The sequence below is a fragment of the Dermacentor variabilis genome, chromosome 4 (genome assembly GCF_050947875.1).
Source record: "Dermacentor variabilis isolate Ectoservices chromosome 4, ASM5094787v1, whole genome shotgun sequence".
NCBI classification, from domain to species: domain Eukaryota; kingdom Metazoa; phylum Arthropoda; class Arachnida; order Ixodida; family Ixodidae; genus Dermacentor; species Dermacentor variabilis.
In genome coordinates this window covers 86,381,079-86,405,172 of record NC_134571.1, presented here as the reverse complement: position 1 = coordinate 86,405,172, position 24,094 = coordinate 86,381,079, and the positions used below count along the sequence as shown (strand labels likewise).

The following is a 24,094-nucleotide window of genomic DNA, read 5'->3' as shown; positions in this document are numbered from 1 at the left end:
ATACTTATAGATATGCAGAAGGCAATCCTGTTTGCCCATCTCTGTGATCAGGACAGAGGCAAACTTCTTTGAATATCAGCATCCATCATGAATGACACACTGGTGGGCACAGTGTGCTTCTTAGGGTAGTGCTTGTACTGAATTCTCATGTTGTCACTAAGTTACATTATAGTCTAACATCTAATAGAAAATAGAACCTTCACAAAGTGTCAGGTGCTTAGTTCTGGTTCTTGCATCAGCAAAAACACCCTTCTGACCTCTTTGGTAGGAACAAATGGGTTCTTGTAGTTTTACATGTAAAAGTAAATCGCAAGTCGGTTGCATGATAGCTCGCCTTGTGTAACAGCAAGGAAGGTTATACCATGAAAAAAGTGAAGATCTACTCTGCAAATTCTATGACTGCACCGTTGATCCTGTTATTAGAAATATTTTGAATGTTTAACCTACTCACATTAAACCAAAATGAAAGGTATGTTTATGCTGCTTTATCATTTTAAATATAATAACTGCTTTATTTGTCCAATGCAATGAAACTGAGCTCATCAATCAAGTTTTGCATATGTGCATAATCACAATGTTAACAATCATTACTCATCAGTTATCGCAGAAATTATTATTCAGCAGGGTCATTAAATTCAAGGTCACTCAATATTATGAAATGAAAGTTAATACTTGAAGCCACCCATCACACAGTACAAAGAAGACACTGTTGCGAGTAATTTTCACAGCATGCTTGTTTCCTGTTTTGCCTTGCAGAAAAGCTTGCAGGTGCTCTAAATGCAGCCACAAAATGCTGGCAGAAAGCCTAATGTTTACATGCTCTCAATTCCAACTTAAACACCTACTTGCAACATTGTGTTATATATTTAGCACCTCGACACTATCGGAAGTTTGCTGGTAGCTAAAATTTACATGTTCAAAAAAAAAAGAAAAGAGGGGGGAGGGAGGGCACACGATGATTGTCATAAATAGATATTGCGGCTTGAACAAGATCCACTGGTTGACAGGCAAGTGCAAAAGTAAACTAAATTGTCAATAACAATATTTTCAATCTTTTTGGCTCCAAGGGCTTGTGCTATCTGCTGTTATCCAGAATATTTAATTTCTCTCACAGCTGGCTAGCCCACTCGTCCAGCTAAAACATGGACCACTCATTTTCATTGAGGTTGCCAAAGGCCAGGGTGACCAGTTCAGCTTATTAAATAAAACTTCGGCTTATAATATTTACTGAGCTCCAAAAATTCTTCGGCTGCTTGTCACAGCTCTTTGCATTTTGTTGGTGTTCACACCATTCTGGTTCAAAACACAAATAATTTCATATATATTTTTGCCTTCACATGTACTACAAGTCTTTTTCAAATCATTGAATTTTCGAGTAACCTACACTGGTATATTTGCTCACCATATGTAACTCTCACTGTAAACTTGTAAACTAAAAGAGCGGTCAAAATGCTATCCCCGTATCTGCTTCTGCTCCACTTGGCAACCTATATCAATATTAATGGTAACCAGCATTTTTGGAAGTGTTTTTACCTAAATGCTTATAACAAATTCAGCCATTTCCCAGAATGTGTATAGAAGTATGTAATGTACAGTGTGTAAATACAACTCCAACAAGGTCGACTCTTACAACAGGCTCTTTCGAAGAATTCTGCTTCGTCTGAAGCTATCACAGCAAACAGATGTCCTTGCTGCAACATGTGCCGATAACGTCCTCTTTCTGCCTGTGAAACATATCATACCCTAAGCACTTTATTTTCTAGTGTTACACAGCTATTGTCTCTTGCCACACATCACCATAATGCATGAGCCAGCCCTAAAAAAACCAACAAAGCAATTGAAGTTAAGCAACACTGCAGCTAGCTGGTTGCTGTACATAACGTGTAGAAGCTGAAAAGCAACAAATTTCCAGGAACATTCTTACTTTGTTTTTTTATCTGCACCTACAATCTGGATTTTGTTGGAAAAACAGTTTGGCCAAAATCCACCTGGTCGCCCTGCCAATGGCTAACCAGCTGCAGCACCCAGGGGACACACACCACACAGATCAAGCAGGAAAAGAAAAAGTGGTCGCTTACAGGAATGTACTCCTCAAGGCGTCCTCCCGGAAAGACCCCGTAGAGCTTGGGCCCCAGGTTTCGCTCTGACAGCAGAGTACAGATGACGCTCTCGGTGACAGTGGTGTCGCTGCCCTCGCTGGGGATCTGGCCATACATGCGCATCAGCACCTGGCTAGGCTCGCCGTACAGGGGCGTGTGCGTCTCGGGCAGAGAGCAGTAGTACAGGAGGTTGCTCAGGCCACCACTGCGAAGGCAAGGAGGACAGCCAAGCGAGTTTCAATCGAAACGGCGGCTCGTGAAGCGTGGCCCACTACAATATCATCCCAGAGAATCCGGGAAGCCACAGCAATTATCACACATTCGAGCCAACACACTTACTAGAAGGCACCTTTATACGTACTGCAGTGATGTTACTTGTGGTTGTATTCAGTTTCAGCGGCAAAAGACGGTACATATAAAAAGACCAGCAACCATTTCAGCTAAAACTAATAAAGTGGCCAGTGAAAGCACATGGCACTGCCCACCAGTACTGCATAAAACTCTTGACTTATACTTGCTCAAGCTTTACTTGGCTGTACCTGTTCCTCTTGCTTCCTGCATATTACCATAACTTTTACACTTTATGAAATAATTTTTAATGGTTCATTATCACTGTTTTACCAACACAAACAGTTTTTGTATTTATTTTCATCTCGCTGAAGACAAAAACGATCTGAAAGGACTTTGTCACATGGTAATTTTTTGGCAGAATGGTTTTCTGTTCCATGGTGCTTTGAGATGCTTCTTCCACATTTTTCTTGTCTTATAGCATGTGCAACTCCCACTCTTATTGACATAATATCTTGGAGAACTTGAATTGAGGGAGCACCAAAATGAGACCAACACTGTTAAACAGCAATAAAAGCGTCTTGAAAATATTTTTGCTTATTTATGAGGGAATTCACATTCTGATGATGAAGCACATCAGTTGAAAGTTCAGGTCATGGCTTTAACAGCTGCACATTAAACAAATTTCTTTTAAAAATTCTCCACCTTCAACAAATATTACCATTTTTCTAGCTTCCACTCAAGTATATTAACCATTTCAAGAATTAAAGATCCAATTTGGACACATAATAACCGTACCTTGAATAATTAATTTGGGGGCTCTACTAAGAGGGGCATATTGCATGTGAAAGCTGTGTGACTAAATGTAAGAACAGTTGACAGGATGTGGCCCAGTACATATAGAAGTGATTTACTTGTATCACTTTAAATCCTTGTTTCATACCATACAAGGTATCATACAAAATGGTTAAGTCACTGTAAGTGCTGAAATGTGTACACTGATGATGCAGCATAGTCTGTTAGTGGCAACTTGAAACCCTGGTTTAAATTAAAAGCCTTGTATCATGACAGCTCACAGCATTCAAAGCTAATTCAAAAGCCTACAGCTATAGCTTTGTTGCAAATCCAAATTATTTGTTTACGAGGTTTCTGCTGACCTCAGAATAAGGCCGTAAGCAGGAATGGGCAGTGAGACGATGCCTCTCTGATTGAACAAAATACATTATAGCACACTGCAATATTATACAAAAATGTTGCAAAAAGAAAACACACTCCCAACACAATTGAGAACATACTTTGTGAACTTTGCTATACACATAAAATTGCACAACGCGTAACATATATTGAAAGATTAGCTAACGTCACAACTAAAGAGGATAAGAACATATACAGTGACAAAAAACTGCTACCAATTTTTCAGCTGCGCTAAAAATGAAGGCACTGTTGCTGCATCCACAACATTGCTCAGGAGACCATTACACTCATGTACAGTTCGCTGGAAAAAAGAATCCTAGTAGGTGTTGGTCCTACAAAAAGATTCTTCAAATTGTTTTGAATGATACGCGTAACTTTTTCTATGCGTGCACTCAAGTCAATGTCAAGCTTATCATGATAAAGAAAGTACATGTATTTTAATCTTTCATGATATCCCCGTAGTTGTAAGGATTCCAAGCTCACTGTCCGAATTATGGCGACTGTACGAGCAAAAGATAAAACGAGTGGAATTTTGGAAAATGATTTTCTCCGCATGCTCTCAAGTTTATCAATATTTTTCTTAGTGTGCGGATCCCAAACTACAGAGGCGTATTCCAAAACCGGACGAATATAGGTTTAAGTTTAATAAGCCAATAATTTTATTTCTTGAGTTGTCTGGCATCGAATTTCTTTCATGGCTTTCTTTTCTGCAAAAGCGATGTGGTCATTCTGCCGGAGATCTGAAGTAATTGTTACCCCTAGGTATTTATAATGACTTACAGCGGTAAGACCATTATTAATTAAGGAAAATTCAGTGGTGCCTTTTTGCTCGATATTGTCATAGAAACAGTTTTTTATGTATTGATGTTCATTTGCCATTTTTCCCACCAAATATGTAGTTTGTCTAGAGTGCTACTTAATAGTGCCCGGTCATTAGGATTATTTACCTGCTGGTAAAGGATGGAATCATCTGTGAACAATTCGATTTGTACATGTATTTTTTTTATGATGTCATTGGTGAATAATAAAAAGAATAATGGCCCATGGACCCAGCCTTGCGGAATGCCTGATTTCACTAAGGCTGGGCATGAACATGAGCTTGCGATCGATACACACTGGCTTCTAGATGAAAGGTATGCCTCTATCCATGACAACAGAAGAAGAAACTTTATTGAAGAATAGTCCGGCAGTTCTTGCTGTGGTGGCAACAGTGAATTTTTTATTATGGGTTTTAATTTTAATAAAACCTTTTGATGTGAGACATGATCAAATGTCTTCTGGAATTCCAAAGAGATAATATCTATTTGACTGTGTTTATCTTAGGCTAAGGTAAAATCATGTATCGTCTCAGGGAGTTGGGTAACCGTTGACATGCCCTTGTGGAAACTGTGTTGTCAGTGGTCACGTTATTGCACTGCAGAAAATTTGACACATATTTACAAAACATGTGTTTAAGCATCCTTGAACAGGTACACAGTAAAGATATTGGTCTCTATGAAGTAATTTGTCAAGGGTTTTCAGCTTTAGGGATAGGAACAACTTTCACACACTTCCAATCTGTCAGGTGTTCTGCAGTGAACAATAATTTTTTTAATATATGAGATAGGTACCGTGAACGCCGTTCGGCAAACCTTACTACAAATGTGTTCGGTAAACAATTAGTTCCAGACGTTTTTTCACATCAGTACTATGAAGCAGTGACAAAACGCCTTCTTCAGTTATTTTTATGTCAGTAATTTGAGGGGCGTTCTCAGAAATCGTAAAATCAGATTGTTTGCCACCATCCTCCGTGTAAACAGAACAAAAGAACTTGTTAAATGATGATGCAAGGCGTGATTCATCAGCGACTAATTCACCATCAATGAGGATTTTATACGCCTGTTACTTCTTAAGTGACAAGTGTCACCAGAACTATCGTGGGAGATGACAGCAGAAAGTTTTTCAAAGATGTACTAAAATAGTAGTGTTTAGCCTTCTTTATAGTTTGATTTAACTGTAGCCACATATTGGAAAGTTTCAATGCATAAGCCAGTAATGAGTTCTGGCGCAGTTGTTTGCGCATTTCTTTAGCTTTCGTCACGTGCACACTACTACTCTCGCCATCCTTGGCCAAAAGAATGTATTCTGATAATCTTTGAGGAAACGTAACTCGAAGTACATTTCATTACAATATATCTGAAGTAAACCCACAAATTGTTCACAGAGCAAGTGCGTGACTCATACAAGCTATTGAAATCAGAACATTATATATCTAATGAGTCAAGAATGGTGACATCATTAGCAAGTGGAAAATTAGGCACTATGCATTCTTCTTTCACCGTTTTCATTATGCACAGTGCAATGCTCAAAGATAGCATTCAGTAGTCCGATACACCATCAAAGACATACAAAGTAGGATTTCGATGAAGGATGCTGCCGATCTCAAGAAAAAGATCCAGAATTGATTCTGTGTTGCTTTGAACAAGGATGGCCTGTTTTACTAGCTGTGTTAGGTCACTTAAAAGGTCCATGTGGACCAAAGGCTCAGCAACTTCAGACAAAATTGGCCTTCAGACATTTTCATGTCTGAAAGTAACATTTTCATGTCTGAAAGTAACATTATCATGATCAATAGAAATCAAGCTACACACAAGAAGAAATCAATTTTTGGGAGAACAGGCCAATCACAAATACGACACCGCATATTTCTTTTGCCGGCTACGGTTGCACTCTAAATTCTAGCAACATATATGAACGGCACAACATCCAACCTTCCACTAAGAGGCAACTTCAGCATCACAAGACCCCGAATCAAGTGCAATGAGCAAAGATAAAATATCTACAATAGGAGCGACCAAGATAAAGGCCTCTACACAAGCTCTTCAGGCTACAAAATGTTAAGTTGTTCAAGTCAATGGCGAAAGCAAAGTTCAGCAAGATGATGCCACAAATACAAGATAAGTGAACGAGTGGAAGATAGCACAGCACATTAAAACAAACATCGTGGAGGTCAGTAAAGGCCAGTTGGAAGAGAACCGGAAGGTTGCTGTCAACACGTTGCAATGGCATGACAATGTATGTACCGTGAAGAGTGAGATTTGCAAACACTCCCACAAGCAACATGCTCATGCCACAGAAGCTAAAGCAATGTCACACTTGGTGACAAGTGACGTCGCCTAATTGCTGTACTTGAAGACAGCGAACCCCCACTGGCTTAGGCGTACCGTGTCTCTGAAACAATGCCCACTATATGGATGCTGTAGTTGCCTGTTGACATTACAAGCTCCCTTCCCAGGTGCCACATCTACAACTGTGGATACCAAGTATACACATCAAATCTGCAAACAGCGATGAAACTAATCGGATATGCTGTTCACATTTGATGACACGTGTGGTTAGGCCTGTCGTATGCATGCATAGGTATGTGCTTAGTGCAAAAGAAAAAAATATGGAAAGATGCACTTACGTGTTGCTCATGGCAACACAAGTACTAGTTGGTTGTGCACAGCCCTCATTCATTATTTTTACCACATACTTTTTTCCCAGTAATACTCCCAAGTTTCTGAAATGCATCGGCATTTTCCACAAGTGCAAAGCACACTGAGCAAGCAGTTCAATATGCCTGTACTTTAGTTGCTTTTATCGTTCGTGGAAGGCTAGACTGTTGTAGACAAACAAACAGAGCATATAAAACGAATCATGTCTTTTTCTTTATATGGTTTACTGATGTTAGCTTTTACTGATGATGCTGAAGCTGCATGAAATGCATTAAGAATCCTCATTTAGCAGGTAAAAAAATAGTGGGGTGCAGGGCTAACTAAGCACTTTCTGATGTTCCTGCAATAGTTTCAAGGGAAACCATGAAAGAACTAAGGTGCATCTTAAGAGAATCTGCTTGCCAATTTGAGGGCATACATCAGGAATGCATACGTCAATCTTTAAGAGGAAGCTTTAGCTCGAGTGCTCCTATCTAAATACATGAAAAAGGAGAATTCGTTTTTCTCGGCAACCACTGCACCAAATTTGACGAAGTTTGTTGCATTTAAAAGACAAACTTAAAACCTAGTGACTGCTGGTTTCGAATTTTTGAGTTAGATCGTTAATTTTTTATTAAAAATTGGCAAAAATCGAAAATTTTCAGAAAACGAAACTATCAAGTTTACAACTCTGTAACTTAACCACTAAAAATGATAATACAATTCTGTGAACTGCATCTAATAGTACATCTAAAGCGGACAAAATTGATATGTTACACATGAATATAAAAAGAATTAATCATAGTGAAATGCAACTTTTGCAAAACCGTTGTAACCAACGTAACAAATTCACGTAAGATGTAAAATGACATATTGAATTTGTCCGCTTTGAATGATCTAATGGATGCCGTTTACAGAACTGCGATATCAGTTCTTGATGCAGAGCTATGAATTTGTAAACTTGGTGCTTCTATTTTTTTCAAGCGGTCAAATATTTGAAAATCGTTTTAAGAAAATCCAAGCCTTAAATAGAAATTCCGCTTCCAACAGTCACTAGAATTTAACTTTCTCTTTCAAATGCAACAAATTTCATCAAAATTGGTCCAGAGGTTATCTCATAAAAACGTTTTTGCGTTTTACATGTATTTGAATAGGTCGCGTCGGAGTTGGGCCCGAGCTAAAGCTTAAGATTATTTAGCTGAAGAACAACTCTCAGTCATGCCATTCAGTGCACATGAGCAATGAGCCGACATGAATGTACTACAGTGTACACAGATTTCATTGAGATTTGCACCCTTTCAAAGTATCACCAGAGTTATCTCTTAAAGCAGCATTATTGACACTGCTAAGCAATAAAATTACAATACAAAAGCAAAAATGGCACATATTGCTGCCACTACCAGCAATCCTTGCTTTCAATAACCCATTCTACATGCATGCCCGGATTGACAGCAGCTGTCAATCCGGGCCGAGGACGAGCCAGAGCTACCGCACCCCTTGACAAGTTACAAAGAAATCACGCAAATGTACAGAAGCGGCAGATGTAGGCTTCCCCGTCCGCATCCGCAACTCAGCCGAATGCAGCAAACGATCGTGCGACGCACGCAAGCGGGGTCGCTAGCGCATCCCGTGCTCTTGCACAAGCTGTTCCCAACAGAGCATGACACTTCATGCCCATTTTGCAGACGGTCAAAAGGCACTCTAGCACACATCCTTGCAAAGTGCACTAAGCTCAAGAACTTCCCACCATCCCTACCCCCACCCTCCCCAGCCCCAACCCCCCCCCGAGCGATGGGAGACCTTGTTGTCCAGCCCCGACCTACTGACCCAGCTCGCGCTGGCGGCTAGGGGCCAGAAACTACTGGACGCATATGGGACCTGAGAAGAAGGTTCCACCCCATCTGGTGCCAGGGCGCACCAACCGTTACTAAGGTCTCAGTACAAAAATTGATTCTCTCTCTCTCTCTCTACATGAAAACAATTAGATTATATAGCACAAAATTAAAGAGAGATAAACAGGGTATAATGGCCAAGCAACCACTTATGCGACAATGCGGCAGCCTAAAATTAATGAACTTCTTGGGTTTCACGTGCTAAAAGCACGATCTCATTATAGGGCACGGTGTAGTGGGTTGATTTTTACCACTTGGGGTTTATTAATGCGCACCCGATGCATGGCACACGAACGATATGGTAACCCGCCTTGTTTGAAATGTGGCCACCACGGCCAGGATTTGATCCCCCGAGCTCAAACTCAGCGGCGCCCCACCACAGCCGCTGAGCTACTGCAGCGGGTAATGCCGAAACCTCTTCAAAAAGCTAAACAGACGAGATATTAAAGAGTGACAGCATTAAAATATAACCTGAACTGCAGTAAAACTAAAGAACACTGAAAATTGCCAAAGGAGAAACCTGACTTCAACACTCCTTGTTAAATGCAGTCAGAGATAAAATTTAACTTGCATTCTCATGCAGGTTTGCAGATGCACAGCAGGAAAACCTCCACAAAGAAAAAGAAAGAAAAAAAATGGAGCATAGATGGAAGAGAACACCTGCTGCAGTAGATTGAGCACACATGTAGAGAAGCCGAGGCCAAACAGTTTCTTAACCACCCAAGATGAATGCAACGTAGCTGCTGAGGCATAGAGATAGAAGCAGATGCGACACATTCAGCACACATGCAGGGAAGATTACAAAGCAAGCTGTATGGTGTACATGACAGCTCCACAAAAATACCTTTCAATCTGCAGATGTCACTCTGTGCGAGGTAACCATTCGAGGTGCACTTAAACGATAATGCCCATCACCTATAACTGCCATGGGAGCCGAGACTGGATATGTCAGGAACCTATTCATGTGTTATCCTCTTTGCATTATTAAGCATGAAATGACTCTATACTCCACCATTAGTGCTTTTCAAGGGCGATTCAGAACACAAGTCAGTTGGCCCCCAGTGAAAGTCATTCATAATGGAATAAAGAAATCCGTACATAAATATAAATATATGAATTAATAAATAAACTGCTGGCAGCAGCAGGTTACGAGTCCAGATCACAGTGCCTCAGTGCAGCTGGGAGCCAGGTGCACAAATCACCTAGTTTCCACCCAACTTGTAATCCTGGTAATCTGTGCAGGTTGTGAAATGTCATACAACTTCAAAGATAAACTTCATGTATGCATGTATTTCAAGGGTAATAGTAAGCAAACTCATACCTAGCTGGCGCTGGTAAGAGCTTGTGAAATGAGAGCAGTTGGTGACCTTATAGTTAATGTCAACTAGGACAAAACATGAGGACCTTCGCTGGTGAGAGACAACAGTGGAGTGACACAGTACAACACACTGTGGAGGTTACCCGGCACTTCTTTGCAACACAGCAGCAGCCACATGCAGACTGACAAAGCATTAACGAAGTGGTGAGACAACAACTGACTTCTGCATATTGATACACAGCCATTTATGCTTGCAAGAAATTCAAAGCATGGAAGGTGCTTAACCTTTATCACCTGATGGCTAATTTCAGTAGAAAAGATGCAAAAATACCTACTCATTTAATGGAATTACTCTTTTTCTTTATTTGTACTTATAGCTACAATACATGCATCAGCAAGCTTAAGTGGTTTTCATTTTACACTCATCACAACTACCCATTGTTTGTCTGTCACATAGCTTGTAATGTGCTCAAGGAAAATGAACTCGGAGCATATACACATGCATATTTTCGTGCAAAGGCTCCTACATTCCCATGACCAGTGTCCTGGAGGGCAGCAAGTTAGCTAGTCAATAACATTGCTTTCATGCACAAGCCAAACACCGGTGTTACCAGATCGCTTGTCTTGTCAAAACACCCCTAACGTAGCAAAACAATCACTGTAGTATTTATTAAAATGGTTGCACAGAAATCTGGAACTCACTCCCATTTTTCAGTCTTAACCACCACAGCCTTTTAAATTTAAATACAGCACATATTGCACTAAATTTATTCTGTGGATAGCTTCAGGGCCTGTTAGTTCAGCATGCTGATGAGAACAAACTTCCATACAATGTACGTAAAAGTTACGATGCAAGAAGTACAATGAATGCTAAAATGGTCATAGAGTAGGCTCTGTCTCCCTCCTCTTCCTATTCCTTATTGCGTCTGTGCTGAACGTTTCACTACAAATTATCTCTAACTAGGCTGGCTTCCTATTTTGATAAGTACAGCTTCTTAGTGCAATGGCCACACGAGGCTGGAGAGTGTTTGGGAGATGCAACCCAAGATAATAATTAATTATGTAGATTTTAAGATGGGCAGCGAGCAGAGCTTGCAGTCATGCTGGTAGACAACACGAAAAACTAACTCCTTATTGCTTGGTGTATTATATATGATACATACAGAACAACTGTTTCTAGCATGATATAACCAAAAAGAAAATGAATCTTACACATTTACACAGAACCTATGTCCTCTCTAGCATAGTGTCTTTAGCACGGAGAATAATTTCAGACTTATATTTCTTTAAAGCATGTGTGGCTGCAGCTCGTCGCACAACTTGCAGAAGGTTCATAAATAAGCAGGTTATTCTCAGAATTTACAAACAAAAAAATATTAGGTGTGTTCACTGTTTATTAGCATAGTGCTTTGTTTTGATTGAGAAGGACATTCGGGCAGATATGTGAGGCAAGAATTTATTGTTGTATCACATATGATACAACATGCACTCATGAGCTATTTTGTGGAGAAGAGCAGAGATTTGTTTTTTTTTTTTTGTGAAAAAACAAATCTGGTTGCAAAATATAATTTTTCTGTGGGCCATACTGTTTTGTAGCATCAGTGTTGTATAGGTGAGAAAATAAAAATGCCACCAGTGTTTACAACAAAGACAGAGCAGGGCCTACTGTGTTTCAACAGCTAACAGCTGCAGCAACAAGTAACTATTGGAACAGGAAGAAGGTATTCTTTTGGTTTGCATGAGCTTAAGACTATGTAAAGCAAAAGTTGACATAAAAGCAAGGTCTACTGACAATTCAGCCTAGATATTTAATTAGTCAATCAAGGATGACATCATGGATGACAAGAATTCGATTAAATTTTAATACTTGTGCCACGATGCGTTGTGCCATGTGAGGCAATGGCATCACTTATATCTGTTATTGACATTATGTTTCGGTTTCAACTTTCAGTAGAAAAGATGCAAAAATACCTACTCATTTAATGGAATTACTCTTTTTCTTTATTTGTACCTATAGCTACAATACGTGCATCAGCAAGCTTAAGTGGTTTTCATTTTACACTCATCACAACTACCCATTGTTTGTCTGTCACATAGCTTGTAATGTGCTCAAGGAAAATGAACTCGGAGCATATACACATGCATATTTTCGTGCAAAGGCTCCTACATTCCCGTGACCAGTGTACTGTACTCCAGCCAGTACAAGAAACTTGTACTGGCTGGAGCTGCAAGAAATACCTTCCATTCTTCTTTTAAATCAATGTTTAAGGTTTCTTTAGTGCATAGTGGCTGTAAGTTATCCAGAATTCAAATTTATTTCTGCATGGCCATGAAGTATACCCGTAGCTGCATGGTGTATCTTATATGATACGAGACAACTATAGCTCATAAAAGCCCAACCATGTGTTTCTTTTAAAAAGTGAGCTTTGTTTATGCATACCTGGCCTAAACAAAGGCTGGTCCAATTTTTTCACAAGAAAATGAAAATTCATGCAGTGAATTCATGCAGCAAGGCACCTACAGAAAGTTAGACTTTGCAAGACGCATAAGTATTACAAGCAAACAGTATTTTAATATATCTTGTTAATTAATGAACATGATCAGTATTACGTGATGGGAGAAACCGAAACATAATGTCAATAACAGATATAAGTGATGCCATTGCCTCACATGGCACAATGCATCGTGGCACAAGTATTGAAATTTAATCGAATTATGGGGTTGTAAATGCCAAAACCACAATCGGACTATGGGGCATGCCACAGTCGCAAATTATACGGAATAATTTTGACATCCTGGTGCTTTTTAACGTGCACATAAATTTGCGTGCACGAGGGTTTTTGGATTTTGCTCAGATTGAAATGCGGCTGCTATGGTTGGGATCGAACCTGCGACCTCAAGTAATGCCCTAGGTGCAAAGCTACTGCGGCAGGCACATAAGTGATTTGACGTGCAACTGCTTCCATGGTGTCGGCTAAACTGTATGGTGCTTTAATCAAGCTTTGCGTCTGGACACTTTACACCAGTCGACCACTTGACACCTTTGCTTGGTGTTTTTTTTTTTTTCTTGTTCTCCAGAAATGGTAGAAAGTATGGTACCTTCAGTTGGCCCACAACCGCTGTTGTGCCTATAATAGTAGCGTTTCCTTGCCTTCCCACCTCATCTAGCCCCCGTCTGGTATAGGAACTACTGCCAGCTAAGAGTGGAAAGGTTGTTATTCACTCATTTTGCGACTGTGTCGGTTCTACCCCTTTCATGCCTCCCCTCCCTTCCTCCTCTATACCTTTCTACCTTGCCTCTGGACTTGCACATAAGTAGAAAGGCAAGCACTGCATCTTCTGCAATGCTTTTGCGGGGGTCACAGATAACCACACCTGTCCAAAGGCTAATGTGGCAATGCCCAGGGAGCTGCAGAGGACATCGTGTACACGTGACACAATGGAAAGGTTCAAGCAAGTTTCCCATGCTACCTTTCTTGTCTGCCACACTCTGTCCTTGTATATACATGTTCTGAACCAAGCCCTGACGCGGCATGCAAGACAGCCACAGCAGCGGCAGTGGAAAAGTCGAAGGAAGAGGCAACGAAAGCTTTGCTTTAAAAATAGAGTTGGGCAGGCCATGTTATGCATGGGGTAGAAAACCGGTAGACCATTAGAGTTACAGAATGTGTGCCAAGGGAAGGAAAGCGCAGTCGAGGATGGCAGAAAAATAGGTGGGGGGACGAAATTAGAAAATTTCCAGGGGCGAGTTGTAATCATCTGGTGCAGAGACGGGTAATTGCATATCGCAGCGTGAGGCCTTTCTGCAGTGGTCATAAATACGGACTGATGATGTGGTAGTATAAGTATGCGTATTTATGTTCTTTCATGCGGGGCCAAGCAACAATCATGCTGCCTCTTTATGATAACGATCTTATATCAGGTTTAATTATGTTCCAGTTTTCTTCAAAATAACAAGTCAGGCAGGTTTAGGTCAAAGGTTTTCCCCGACAGCCAGTCAAAACGCTGTCAGGCCAGATGCGCCAGTCGCCGTAAGCGACACGCAATCGCGGCAGCGATGGACTTCGCACAGCTGTACGGCGACGCGCATGCATGGCAAAAGCATGCGGACGACAGGCTCGCCTCAGTCGCGACGAGAATCGTGTGACAGGACGGCGCGGCTGTCGACTGCAATACGATTCTCCGCAGTCAAAGTGAGGCTGTGCAGAGACGAAAGCCATTCGCGACAGAGCCGCCCAAACCGGGCATGCTGCAACGGGCGTTTTCAGAAAAGGCGTATACTGACCTCACGGACTTGAACACCATGTCCCGACTCGAGATGCTTTTCCACGTGCCGCTCAGGAACTCGCGGCAGATGTTGTACGCCTTGTCGCGCATGTCCTCTGTGATGTAGGCTTCATCTGGCTCACTGCAGCGAGGCGGGTAGATAAAAGAGAGACTGTCAAGAGGAGGAATTGGGAAGTTATTTCGTTGGCGCGACAAGGTCGCGCGCGCACATGTAATTAAATGAAGTCCGATGAGTCAGGTCTCGCAGACCGGGCAAACGACCGCGAAGCCTGTCCCGAGTCAAAACAAATAGACAAATATGCAGATCAGAGGAAAGGGAAGGACGGCGACATAGCTCTCGCCTATCGGGCGCGTACTTGAACTTGAGGATCTCGAACACCCTCTTCACGGCCAAGATGCCCTGGTAGAGTTTAGAGGTGATAGTGGGCGAGTCGTAGCCTTGCATGTCATCTTTCGACCGCGATCTCACTGCGCACAGAGCCCGCTGGAGATGATCGATACGAGACGGGGACGGCAGTGCGGTGAGCGAATCTGCTAAGAGAGGCCGTGACCGGCACCGTTATTAAATGCTTCGAAGACGGGTGTGCTTCTCGCGTAGACTCAGTCCGACGGCCACAACACAAACGTAAATTTCTCGCGCGCGTCCCATGTTTCGTATCGTCCCTTGGCCCGCTTTGAGATGGAACGCGATAACGGCAAAGTAGCAGTCGCAATGCCAGCGTCGCCAACATCTTTTGACCACTTCTCGTCGTTTTCTTCCGTTTACAGCCGACAAATATCCGGCCCCGAAATTGGACGCGCGAGCCATCGGCGTCTCGCTCATGTCGCGCATGCGACACCGGCAGGTCAGCGGTGGACACGCTGGCGCGTCAACAGGCATAGCAAATGCTGCCAAGTAGAGCGAGGTGTCCTGAGTTAGACTCACGGTTATCCCACCCAAGGGGATGCGCACCAGAACGAATCCCACAATTCAGCCACCCTTACCTGTCGGGATGGAACGCAAGAAACGAAATCTCCTTGCCCATATGCGTATACATTTTATCTTTTGCGGGAAACACGGCGTCACCTACGGTCCTCATAACACACAGCGACAGACACGCCCGCGCACACAACGGCAGCTTGCGCTCCACTGACGCCGACGACGAAAACGTCGACAAAACCAACACAGCAGGCAGTCGGGCCAGTCGCGACGCCGTCATCCTTGCGGTGACGTTTCATGACGTCTAGGTCACGCCAGTACAACTCAGCGGTAGTGCTACACGGAAATCTATGACGTCATTCAAGAAAGCGTGAGCTGCGCCGTCGCCCTCTCGCGGAACAGACCCGGCGACCCGGCGCGCTGGGGCTTTTCCCACTCCGAATGCTACGTGGCAAAGCATGCAGCACATCTCGAAATGCGAGTTCCGCCTCTGTTGCCCTATATTGCAGCTGCGAGAAAAATCAGGGCGGTCACGGTTTATATCATGAGAATTCGAATGGTAAAAAAAAATGACTCTTCCAATGTATTGCTTCTTGAATCACGAATGGAAAGCATGTGGTACGTCTGTGAACATTTGTCAATTGATTTCAATCAGCTCAGGAACGTGCCACCGCAGATTTTCTTGTATCTCTTAATTGGCAAGGGATACAGACAATGGTTTTAATGTACCTTTATTTTCGTTATATAAACATATAGGTCTACACCATTCCGATTAATTTACGAAGTGTGTACTAGAACGTTTCTCTTTCGCATAAAAATAAAATTATCTTTTCCTAGACGAAAAAAAAAAAAAAAACGCCGAGAGCATTCCAAGATCCCCGACTGCTTCTCACGCTTCCCGGAAACTGCAGCTTCTGTAACCGTAATGTGTACCGGGAAACGCTGGCGGCGTACGTCATGCACGAATTCGAGTTTTCTGTTAGAAAGGCAGCCTCTTGCGTGGGCCGATCCCGGAGGTAGTGCACACCGGCGCCAAAAAAGTTGTACCATTCTTCGGTTTCTGTTATTTTTTTCGCGCTTACAATATTTAAATGTGAGAATATTTAACATAGAAGGCATGTGCTGTCGGTGTTTTGTTTCATGTCATTTGTTTGTGGGCTGTGATTCTTAAAATTGCGAGGAATAACTTTGTCAAGAATGTAAGACAAGGCAGCGGCCACGGACAAGGTATGGGCAACATTATGGATGGAATGGTGTGGCAATATAATCCGCATATACCGCATGTCATATAGCAAGACGTGGCATATACATATACCTAAATATGTACGAAAATTTTCGCTCACGGACAGCTCGCCGACGCCGACACCGAATTTTCTGCAGCACGGGGCCCTTAACGAAAATTGTGAATTTCGGCGTACACGTGCGTCGGTATGTGTGACGTCGCACTCTATTTAATCTTTATCCAAGTTTGTTTAACGTACAGATGCTTGCTTTATAACGCATTTTTTACGAAAACTGTAGCCATCAGAACAGAAGAAACAGAAATGAGAAAAGAAAGCAATAGAGACGCACAGAGGGTGATTAAAATGTATGTAAAATCGAGTCGCGATGAAACATGAGCGGATAGCGTAGTGTTTGGATCCCACCGATGGCATCGGTTGTTGGGAACTCGGCGCTGACGCCCGTGGTTGTACCTGGGTCGCAAGCCCCAAGGGTAGCGTTGGCCTGGCGGCCTGGGGTACAACTGGAAGCATCCGAAGGTCCCGGCAAAGCATGAGTCGACTGGTAACAACAAAACAACTTGTTTATTTTAACATCGCAAAGAGTTGGCGGTCCGGTTGACCGAAGTAGAGAGACGGGAGAGCACTTTACTCAACAGAAGAAATCGGAGCCCTCCTTTTGGCGTCCGGGGGCAGCTGTTTTTATACTCTCGCAGTTGAGGGCAAGAAGGAACCCCTCAATAGACGAGCACGTGATTGTACAATGGGCTAATGGTGACGCACACTGTCGTAGCGCCGCCGGTCGGGCACAAAGACTGGGAGGAGAGGGTGACCCCTGCTGTCGCATCGCCTGGTTCAGGCACAATGACTGGAAGGAGAGGGTGACCCCTGCTGTCGCATCGCCTGGTTCAGGCACAATGACTGGAAGGAGAGGGTGACCCCTGCTGTCGCATCGCCTGGTTCGGGCACAATGACTGGAAGGAGAGGGTGACCCCTGCTGTCGCATCGCCTGGTTCGGGCACAATGGCACATACACTCACACACGCACATGAAGACACGTGGCATCGGAACATGCCTGGAAACGCCTGGAAACGCTTGGCGGGGAGCGTTGCGGCGACGCCGAACGGGCCAAAATGTCTGCCGCCCTGCCGCAGTCGCGCCGGCAAAACCGCGTGTCGCAGGCGAAACGCAACAGTAGGCATTGTGCAATGTTGAACGTGTCCATGATGTGACACGAATGCGTAGCGAGTTGCTGGATTTACAAGACGGTCCACCGTTAAATGGACAGCTATAAACATTTAGGGACAGATTACAGCTCAGTTTTGACACAAAGGGCTTGCCTATAAAGTATCTGACAATGCAGTTCTACCTAATGCGTCACATCAAGCAGTTGTTTTCCGTTGAAATTGACGATACGCCTAAATGACGTTGGTTTGATTACTAATTAGCGCACCCTTTAGATGTGGACCGTGTTGTACAGCTGGCGACAAAATATCGCGGGGCACGAGATCTGAGAAAAATATGTATATCTCCGCAACCTCACAACGCAGTCTGGTACTTGCATTTCAGGCCTCAACTAGAACAAGCTAACAACGTTGTCTTATACAATTTTGCTGGCCACTTTTATAGGCTGCTAGGGAATTGAACGTTTTCGGAGACCCCGTGGTCCGTAAACTTTTGTCGCCGGGTGCACATTGCACTAAAGGTTCACGCCGCAGCATGAACCAACAGAGAGGTCGTTCGCTTGGGTGACCCGAGACAGATGGAAAATGTGGCATTGCTTATCGGCTGAACCGTCCATGGTTTTCACTGCCACAATCCCGATAAACTCGCCCAGTGGCAATGCGATAAAAAGGATAATAAAGAGAAAAATGATTATTTAAGGTGTATTAATAAATTACGATTATACAATAGCTAAAAAGCCGCTGTGCATCGTGAGAGGAAGTATGGTAAGCCAGCAAAGGCACAATAACGAACAGACTGACATTCTCGTACCAGCTGGCTGTGACGTCATGAACTTTCGCAGCGTCTGCTCGAACCTAGTAAATTATTTCTTATTCGGCAACAGAATGCACTACATATAGTGTTCTAAAGGACAGAAAGCCTGAAAATAGCAAGTTGCAATAACTTTTGCTGCGCAAGAATGTCCTTGAGAATGTGCGGAATGCGACAAAATGCTTTGAAATCCGTGTCGTCACACCAAAGTACCGGCGCCGGCGTTTCGGTGCGAAATTCAAAAAGCAATGTGAAACTGGCACATCCATCCCCTTCCCGCTGTTTCGTGTTTCTTTTTTTCTGCTACAGTAATCAAACTCTTACCGTGAAATTGGCGAAAATATAGGTTTAAATGACTAGTTTACCTGTTCGTAAACCAATTAAGTGCTTCAGCAGAACTGATAGTTGGGCGAGTTGGTACGAATTCATAGTAAAATATTTTTGCGCGCACAATTGACAAGGACACAGTGAAGGGGGGACACACAATTAAGTGCTTCCTTTCAGTCAGCCCAACTATTCAGTGGGTCTTTGACAGGTGCGTGTTGCAGAGGCTGCACGAAACAATCCAGCAGGAAAAGACCTTGCGAACTCCGACTCGTGATTTTCAATAACTCCACGAGCTTTCCTGTCCGGGTAGTATGCACGCGCCTCTTACAACCTCGAAGCGGAATACACGTGTTTTTCCTCTTCGTCTAACTGTAGGCAGGCAGTGATCTCTGCCTGCTTCAGTGCGCCTGTGTGCTACAATAATAACCACGTGACGCGCGCGTCATCCGATGCACTCGAAGACGCACAATAACAGTCGCCGGATATTTGTGTGTACACACACACACACTCAACCCGTTATCGGAGCGGGGCGTGCGTCGTTTCGCCATGCAGTCTGAAGGCGGCACTTCAACTTCCTTAGTTCAAATATGAGCTTCCATAGGTGCGACATCGTACTGATGAATGAGTAAGCCTCCGCATGCGTCAGTGGCACGCGAATGCACCGAGGAGATTTTACACTGTTTTTAAATTTGTCTAACTTGTTCCTATCTATCTATCTATCTATCTATCTATCTATCTATCTATCTATCTATCTATCTATCTATCTATCTATCTATCTATCTAACTCATTGGAAGCGTAAATTTACGATTACTGCCGCTGTCGAGTTGACGCCACGAATAATGCCAGTTTGTCAAGCATTATCTCTCCTCTTCATAGTCATAACGTTTCTTATGTCTTCTCACTGAGCCGATACCAGCAGAGAATAGCACAGTTAAAAGTTAACGAACTCACGCCGCTAATACTCAGTCAGATGCTTAGAGAAAGAAAGAAAAAAAGAGCGTTCGATTCCTGGCCAGACTCGCGTGAATGCATCGTATAGCGCGAGTGCGTCGGGAAGTCGCAGCGGGACAGGATTTCCGTTTGGCTGCGTACGCTCCGCGTTGCTATTCGCAGTAACGCGACTCGATTACGCGCCCGGCCACCTACTTATACGCGACGGCATGCAATAGTTAATGTACTGGAATTAGTAATTTGCATCAGTGAGGAAACAGGTTGAAATTGCATCGCTTTGCGTTTCGCTTTTTCTCACCAACATTCCCCTGAGTCACAATTGACTCACAATACAGGACCTTGGAAGCACCTGCAGGCTTACAAAAAGAACGGGAAAGTTGTCTGCTGCAACGGCGACCGAATGATGCGACCATCATCATCATCATCAGCAGCAGCAGCAGCAGCAGCAGCAGCAGCAGCAGTAGCAGCAGCAGCAGCAGCAGCAGCACCATCATCATCATCATCATCATCATCATCATCATCATCATCATCATCATTATTATTATTATTATTATTATTATTATTATTATTATTATTATTATTATTATTATTATTATTATGTTGTTGTTGTTGTTGTTGTTGTTGTTGTTGTTGTTGTTGTTGTTGTTGTTGTTGTTGTTGTTGTTGTTGTTGTTGTTGTTGTTGTGCTCTTTCTGTTGCGCGCTGCTCACTTTAGCCTTCTTTCTATAGCTGCGCTCCTCTCCTGAGTTCCCACAGTTACAGTGTATTGAATAAGCACTGTACCATAGTTTCTCTCGCCTTCCGTACATGCTCTCCGTCTCTCACTTGTCTGTTATTGGTGGCCTTGTTCATCGTGTAGCTGTTCATTTCCTTTTTGTTTATGTTTTGTCACCCTCTTTTTTTTTCAGCCCGTAACTCTTAGCGTGGTTGCTTTACATTTTTTGTTCTTGTTTTTCTGTGCACCAGTACCCAGACCTGAGTGTTGCTCCTGGGGCTATTAAATAAATGATTTAATGGTTATTATTATTTTTCATGCGTGAATATGCTACAGTTCTGACAAATAATCGCACCGGTTATATGTGCGCAGGTCAGGGGTTTGCAAACTGGGTTCCGCGAAAGGTATCTTAGGATTCCGTGAGCGGCCAAAACGAATCCGACTCCATCCCCGCTTAGGTGGATTTTTTCATTCAAGTTCAAATTTTAACTATTAAAACCACCGCTTCAGCACTTCGGTAGCACGTCTTCGCATAATTCATTTATCGCAACGTTAATCGCAAGGCCATGTATAAACATCGGTATACGCGGCGTGCACGCCGATGGCCGCGCCACTGGTGGCGGCCTTGCGCAGAACGCATGGGAGAGGAGCGAGCCGCGCGCCGTAGCACGCCGTAGTTTGTTGCGTCGCTGATAGCGCTTCTCCGTCTTATTTGTGTTTTCAGAGCAAAATAGGCAACACCCTTCGCATGTGTGGGATGGCCAAAGCTTCCGAAGAATGTCGAAGAATTGTTGCAGGGTGGGGGGCTCAAATACCGGCGAAAACGTGCCGGCGATACGGTTCTAATTATTCCCCGCAAAGCCTCATCAGCAGGAGCTCGGCGCGAAATTTCTTGTTCTCATCCTTTCCTTTGTCGTTTCGGTGTTTTTCCTTTTTTATTATTATTTATTTACTCGATTGTAGTTAGTCGCCTAAGCGACGAAGTTCGTCTGCAGTGCAACATGCGGTTTAAAGGCATTTCGCTAAAGTTCGGAATGCCGTTTGCCGCTTACTTGTTTTGCGCTTCTTTACCGCGTTCGGCTAGCTAGGCAGCACGACTGCATGAGCGCATTGTGTTTTATGGTAAAGCTACAGAAGTTTGCAAGAACTGAAATTGTTAGTTTTATGTGGCCCGGTATACCGGGCCACATAAAACTAACAATTTCAGTTCTAGCAAACTTCTGTGGCTTTACCATAAAACACAATGCGAATCCGCGCACCAGCTGTCGCGCACTTCATGTTTTTACATCTATTTTATGCTTGGCTTCGCACATGTTTAACTGTTGCTAGTTGCTTCATGCATAACTCTTGATTCTTTTGAGCTGCGATGTTTTCACCCTGCCTCGTTTGTAAAGGGTATAAATCACGCTGTGTCTTATCGGAATGACACCAAGCAAGTGCTTCTTTAACAGCTTTATTCATTTCTCCCGAGGGCATCTTAGATATTGTGGTTTTTTGGGAAATGTGTTTAGAAAATAGGTAGCTCAGGGCGAGAATTGCTAATAGTTGCTGCATATGGTATTTTTATTCCATTTTTCGCTGATCCATTTTTCGCTGAATAGTTCGCGTCACGTTTGGTAAGTCATCACACCTTGATGCTGTCTGAGCAGACTTAACACGCCGAGTGATTTGTTTGTTTCACAACGTAGTCGCTTCTTGCAAGTGAATTTTGTACTCACTGAATTATTTATTATTATGCTTACGCCGCATAGGACTAAACCCGGCCTTGCCGCCAGCGCTGGATCTAATTTGACTGGCGCTGCTCTGCCTTTAAATATATCATGTGGCACCTCTCTCTAGTAACATTTAAAAAAAGTACTGCAAAGTTAGTCAGACTATAGCTTTGTACGTTTCCAAGCAGCTCCCTTAGGGAATTTAAAATTGCAAGAACTGCAGCGCGAACGGCAGTTCATCGGCGGTACAGCGCTAACACGCGCTTTTATTAACCCGTGCGTTTGGTGGCTTCGTTGACTATAGTGTACGCGTTTCTATCAATAAATTCGCAATTATTCTTCTTCAGGCGACTTTCACTACACTTATTCGGCGGCGTCACATGTATTCATCGGCAGAAAAATCACAACGGCATATGCAGACATCGCACCGTGCGGATTTGTTATCTAAGTATGCACTAACGACGGGTGCTTATTATTGAGGTGCAGAAGCAGCATTACGACAAGGGTAGAATTAAAAAAAACACGGTCGAGACATCGCATTAGTCAACAAAATTTGTCGGCTAGTTTACATGAGCTCCACTTCATGTAAATGGTCTTCATGGCGTTTGTCTGCGGGACGCACCTGGCGCGTATGTGGCCCATGTTGCCCCAAACACCGGTAACATCTTGTTCATACCCGCTCCCACAGAGGTCTGCGTCTTCCCTACAGCTGTCACCGCAGAAGAAGCAGTCTGGCGCCCGAAGAAAGGACAAATCGCAGCCACGAACTTCAGTCACCCTTGCTGCAAAGCGTTGTCGTCTGCTACTGCTCACGCGCGTATTGTTGGAAGCGCCCGCTAGGTGGCCATCAGTGGCGCCTCTATAGGCGGTGCAATGAAGTAAGGGGTGTGGGGTTAGCGGCACTTTAGGATGGCAGGTGGGGTTCCCCTAATGCTAGAAAGTTTGGGAACTCCTGGTTTAGGTAATAAATATGCAACGACACCAAGAATAGTTAGTCATATGGTCGCCATTACTGTTCATTCTCACTTCTTTCTCCTCGAGTTCTCAAAACTGTCATCCTGCGTCGTCATCTTTCTCGTCCACCTTTTCGCGTTCCTCGGTCCGGACAAAAAGGTGCGTACATCTTTCTTTGTGGGCTCAGACAAGCACTTATTTATCTTGGCGAAATCTTTAATGAAGCTCCTGAAGTGACCTGCGACTCCCAGGAAGACCCCAAGTCAGTGAATGTGGAGCGGCTTTGTAAGCTTCGTGGTCCTTTGGACGGACTCCTGCTTAGTGCTCTTGGTAGCTCCATCGAACACTCATCCAAGGAAAACCACCTCTGACTTAAAGAAGTAGCATTTCTTCTAATTTATCTCGAGATCCGCGCCACTGATCGTTCGCAAAACATTCGCCAGGTTGGCGGAGTGTTCCTCTTCTGGCCGTGAGTACACGAGAACATCGTCAACTTAAACGTTGCAGAAAAGCCCCGAGTGTGGGATCAAGACATCGTCCATAATCTTCTGAAAGCAGGCCGTAGAATTTTCGCAGCCAAATGGGAGTCTATTCTCTTCATAAACACCAGACGGTGCGATAAATGCTGAAAACTTCGTCTCTTCTCGCAGAGGCGCACTTGCCAGAATCCCTTGAGGATTCCCCCGTCTCATTAATTACTTCGGCCACATGTGACAAAGAAACGTTGGAGGTCAGTTTGTTTGTTCATCTGCCTGTAGTCGGTGTAC

General features: G+C 43.4%; 1 protein-coding gene across 8 annotated transcripts in view; it reads right to left on the bottom strand.

Annotated features, from left to right (window-relative positions):
• LOC142579479 (choline/ethanolamine kinase) overlaps positions 1–24,094 on the bottom strand; it is a 145,773-nt gene that overhangs the window by 27,340 nt on the left and 94,339 nt on the right. For 6 of the 8 annotated variants that reach the window (XM_075689711.1, XM_075689716.1, XM_075689708.1 and 3 more), the window contains 2 exons: positions 14,532–14,654; positions 2,079–2,304 (listed from right to left, as the gene is read on the bottom strand). In XM_075689711.1, coding sequence (XP_075545826.1) covers positions 2,079–2,304; positions 14,532–14,654 — 349 coding nt within the window. Of the gene's footprint in view, positions 1–2,078; positions 2,305–14,531; positions 14,655–14,889; positions 15,270–15,517; positions 15,747–24,094 lie in introns of those variants that run through there. The other 2 variants (XM_075689709.1, XM_075689714.1) reach the window with 2 other exon arrangements.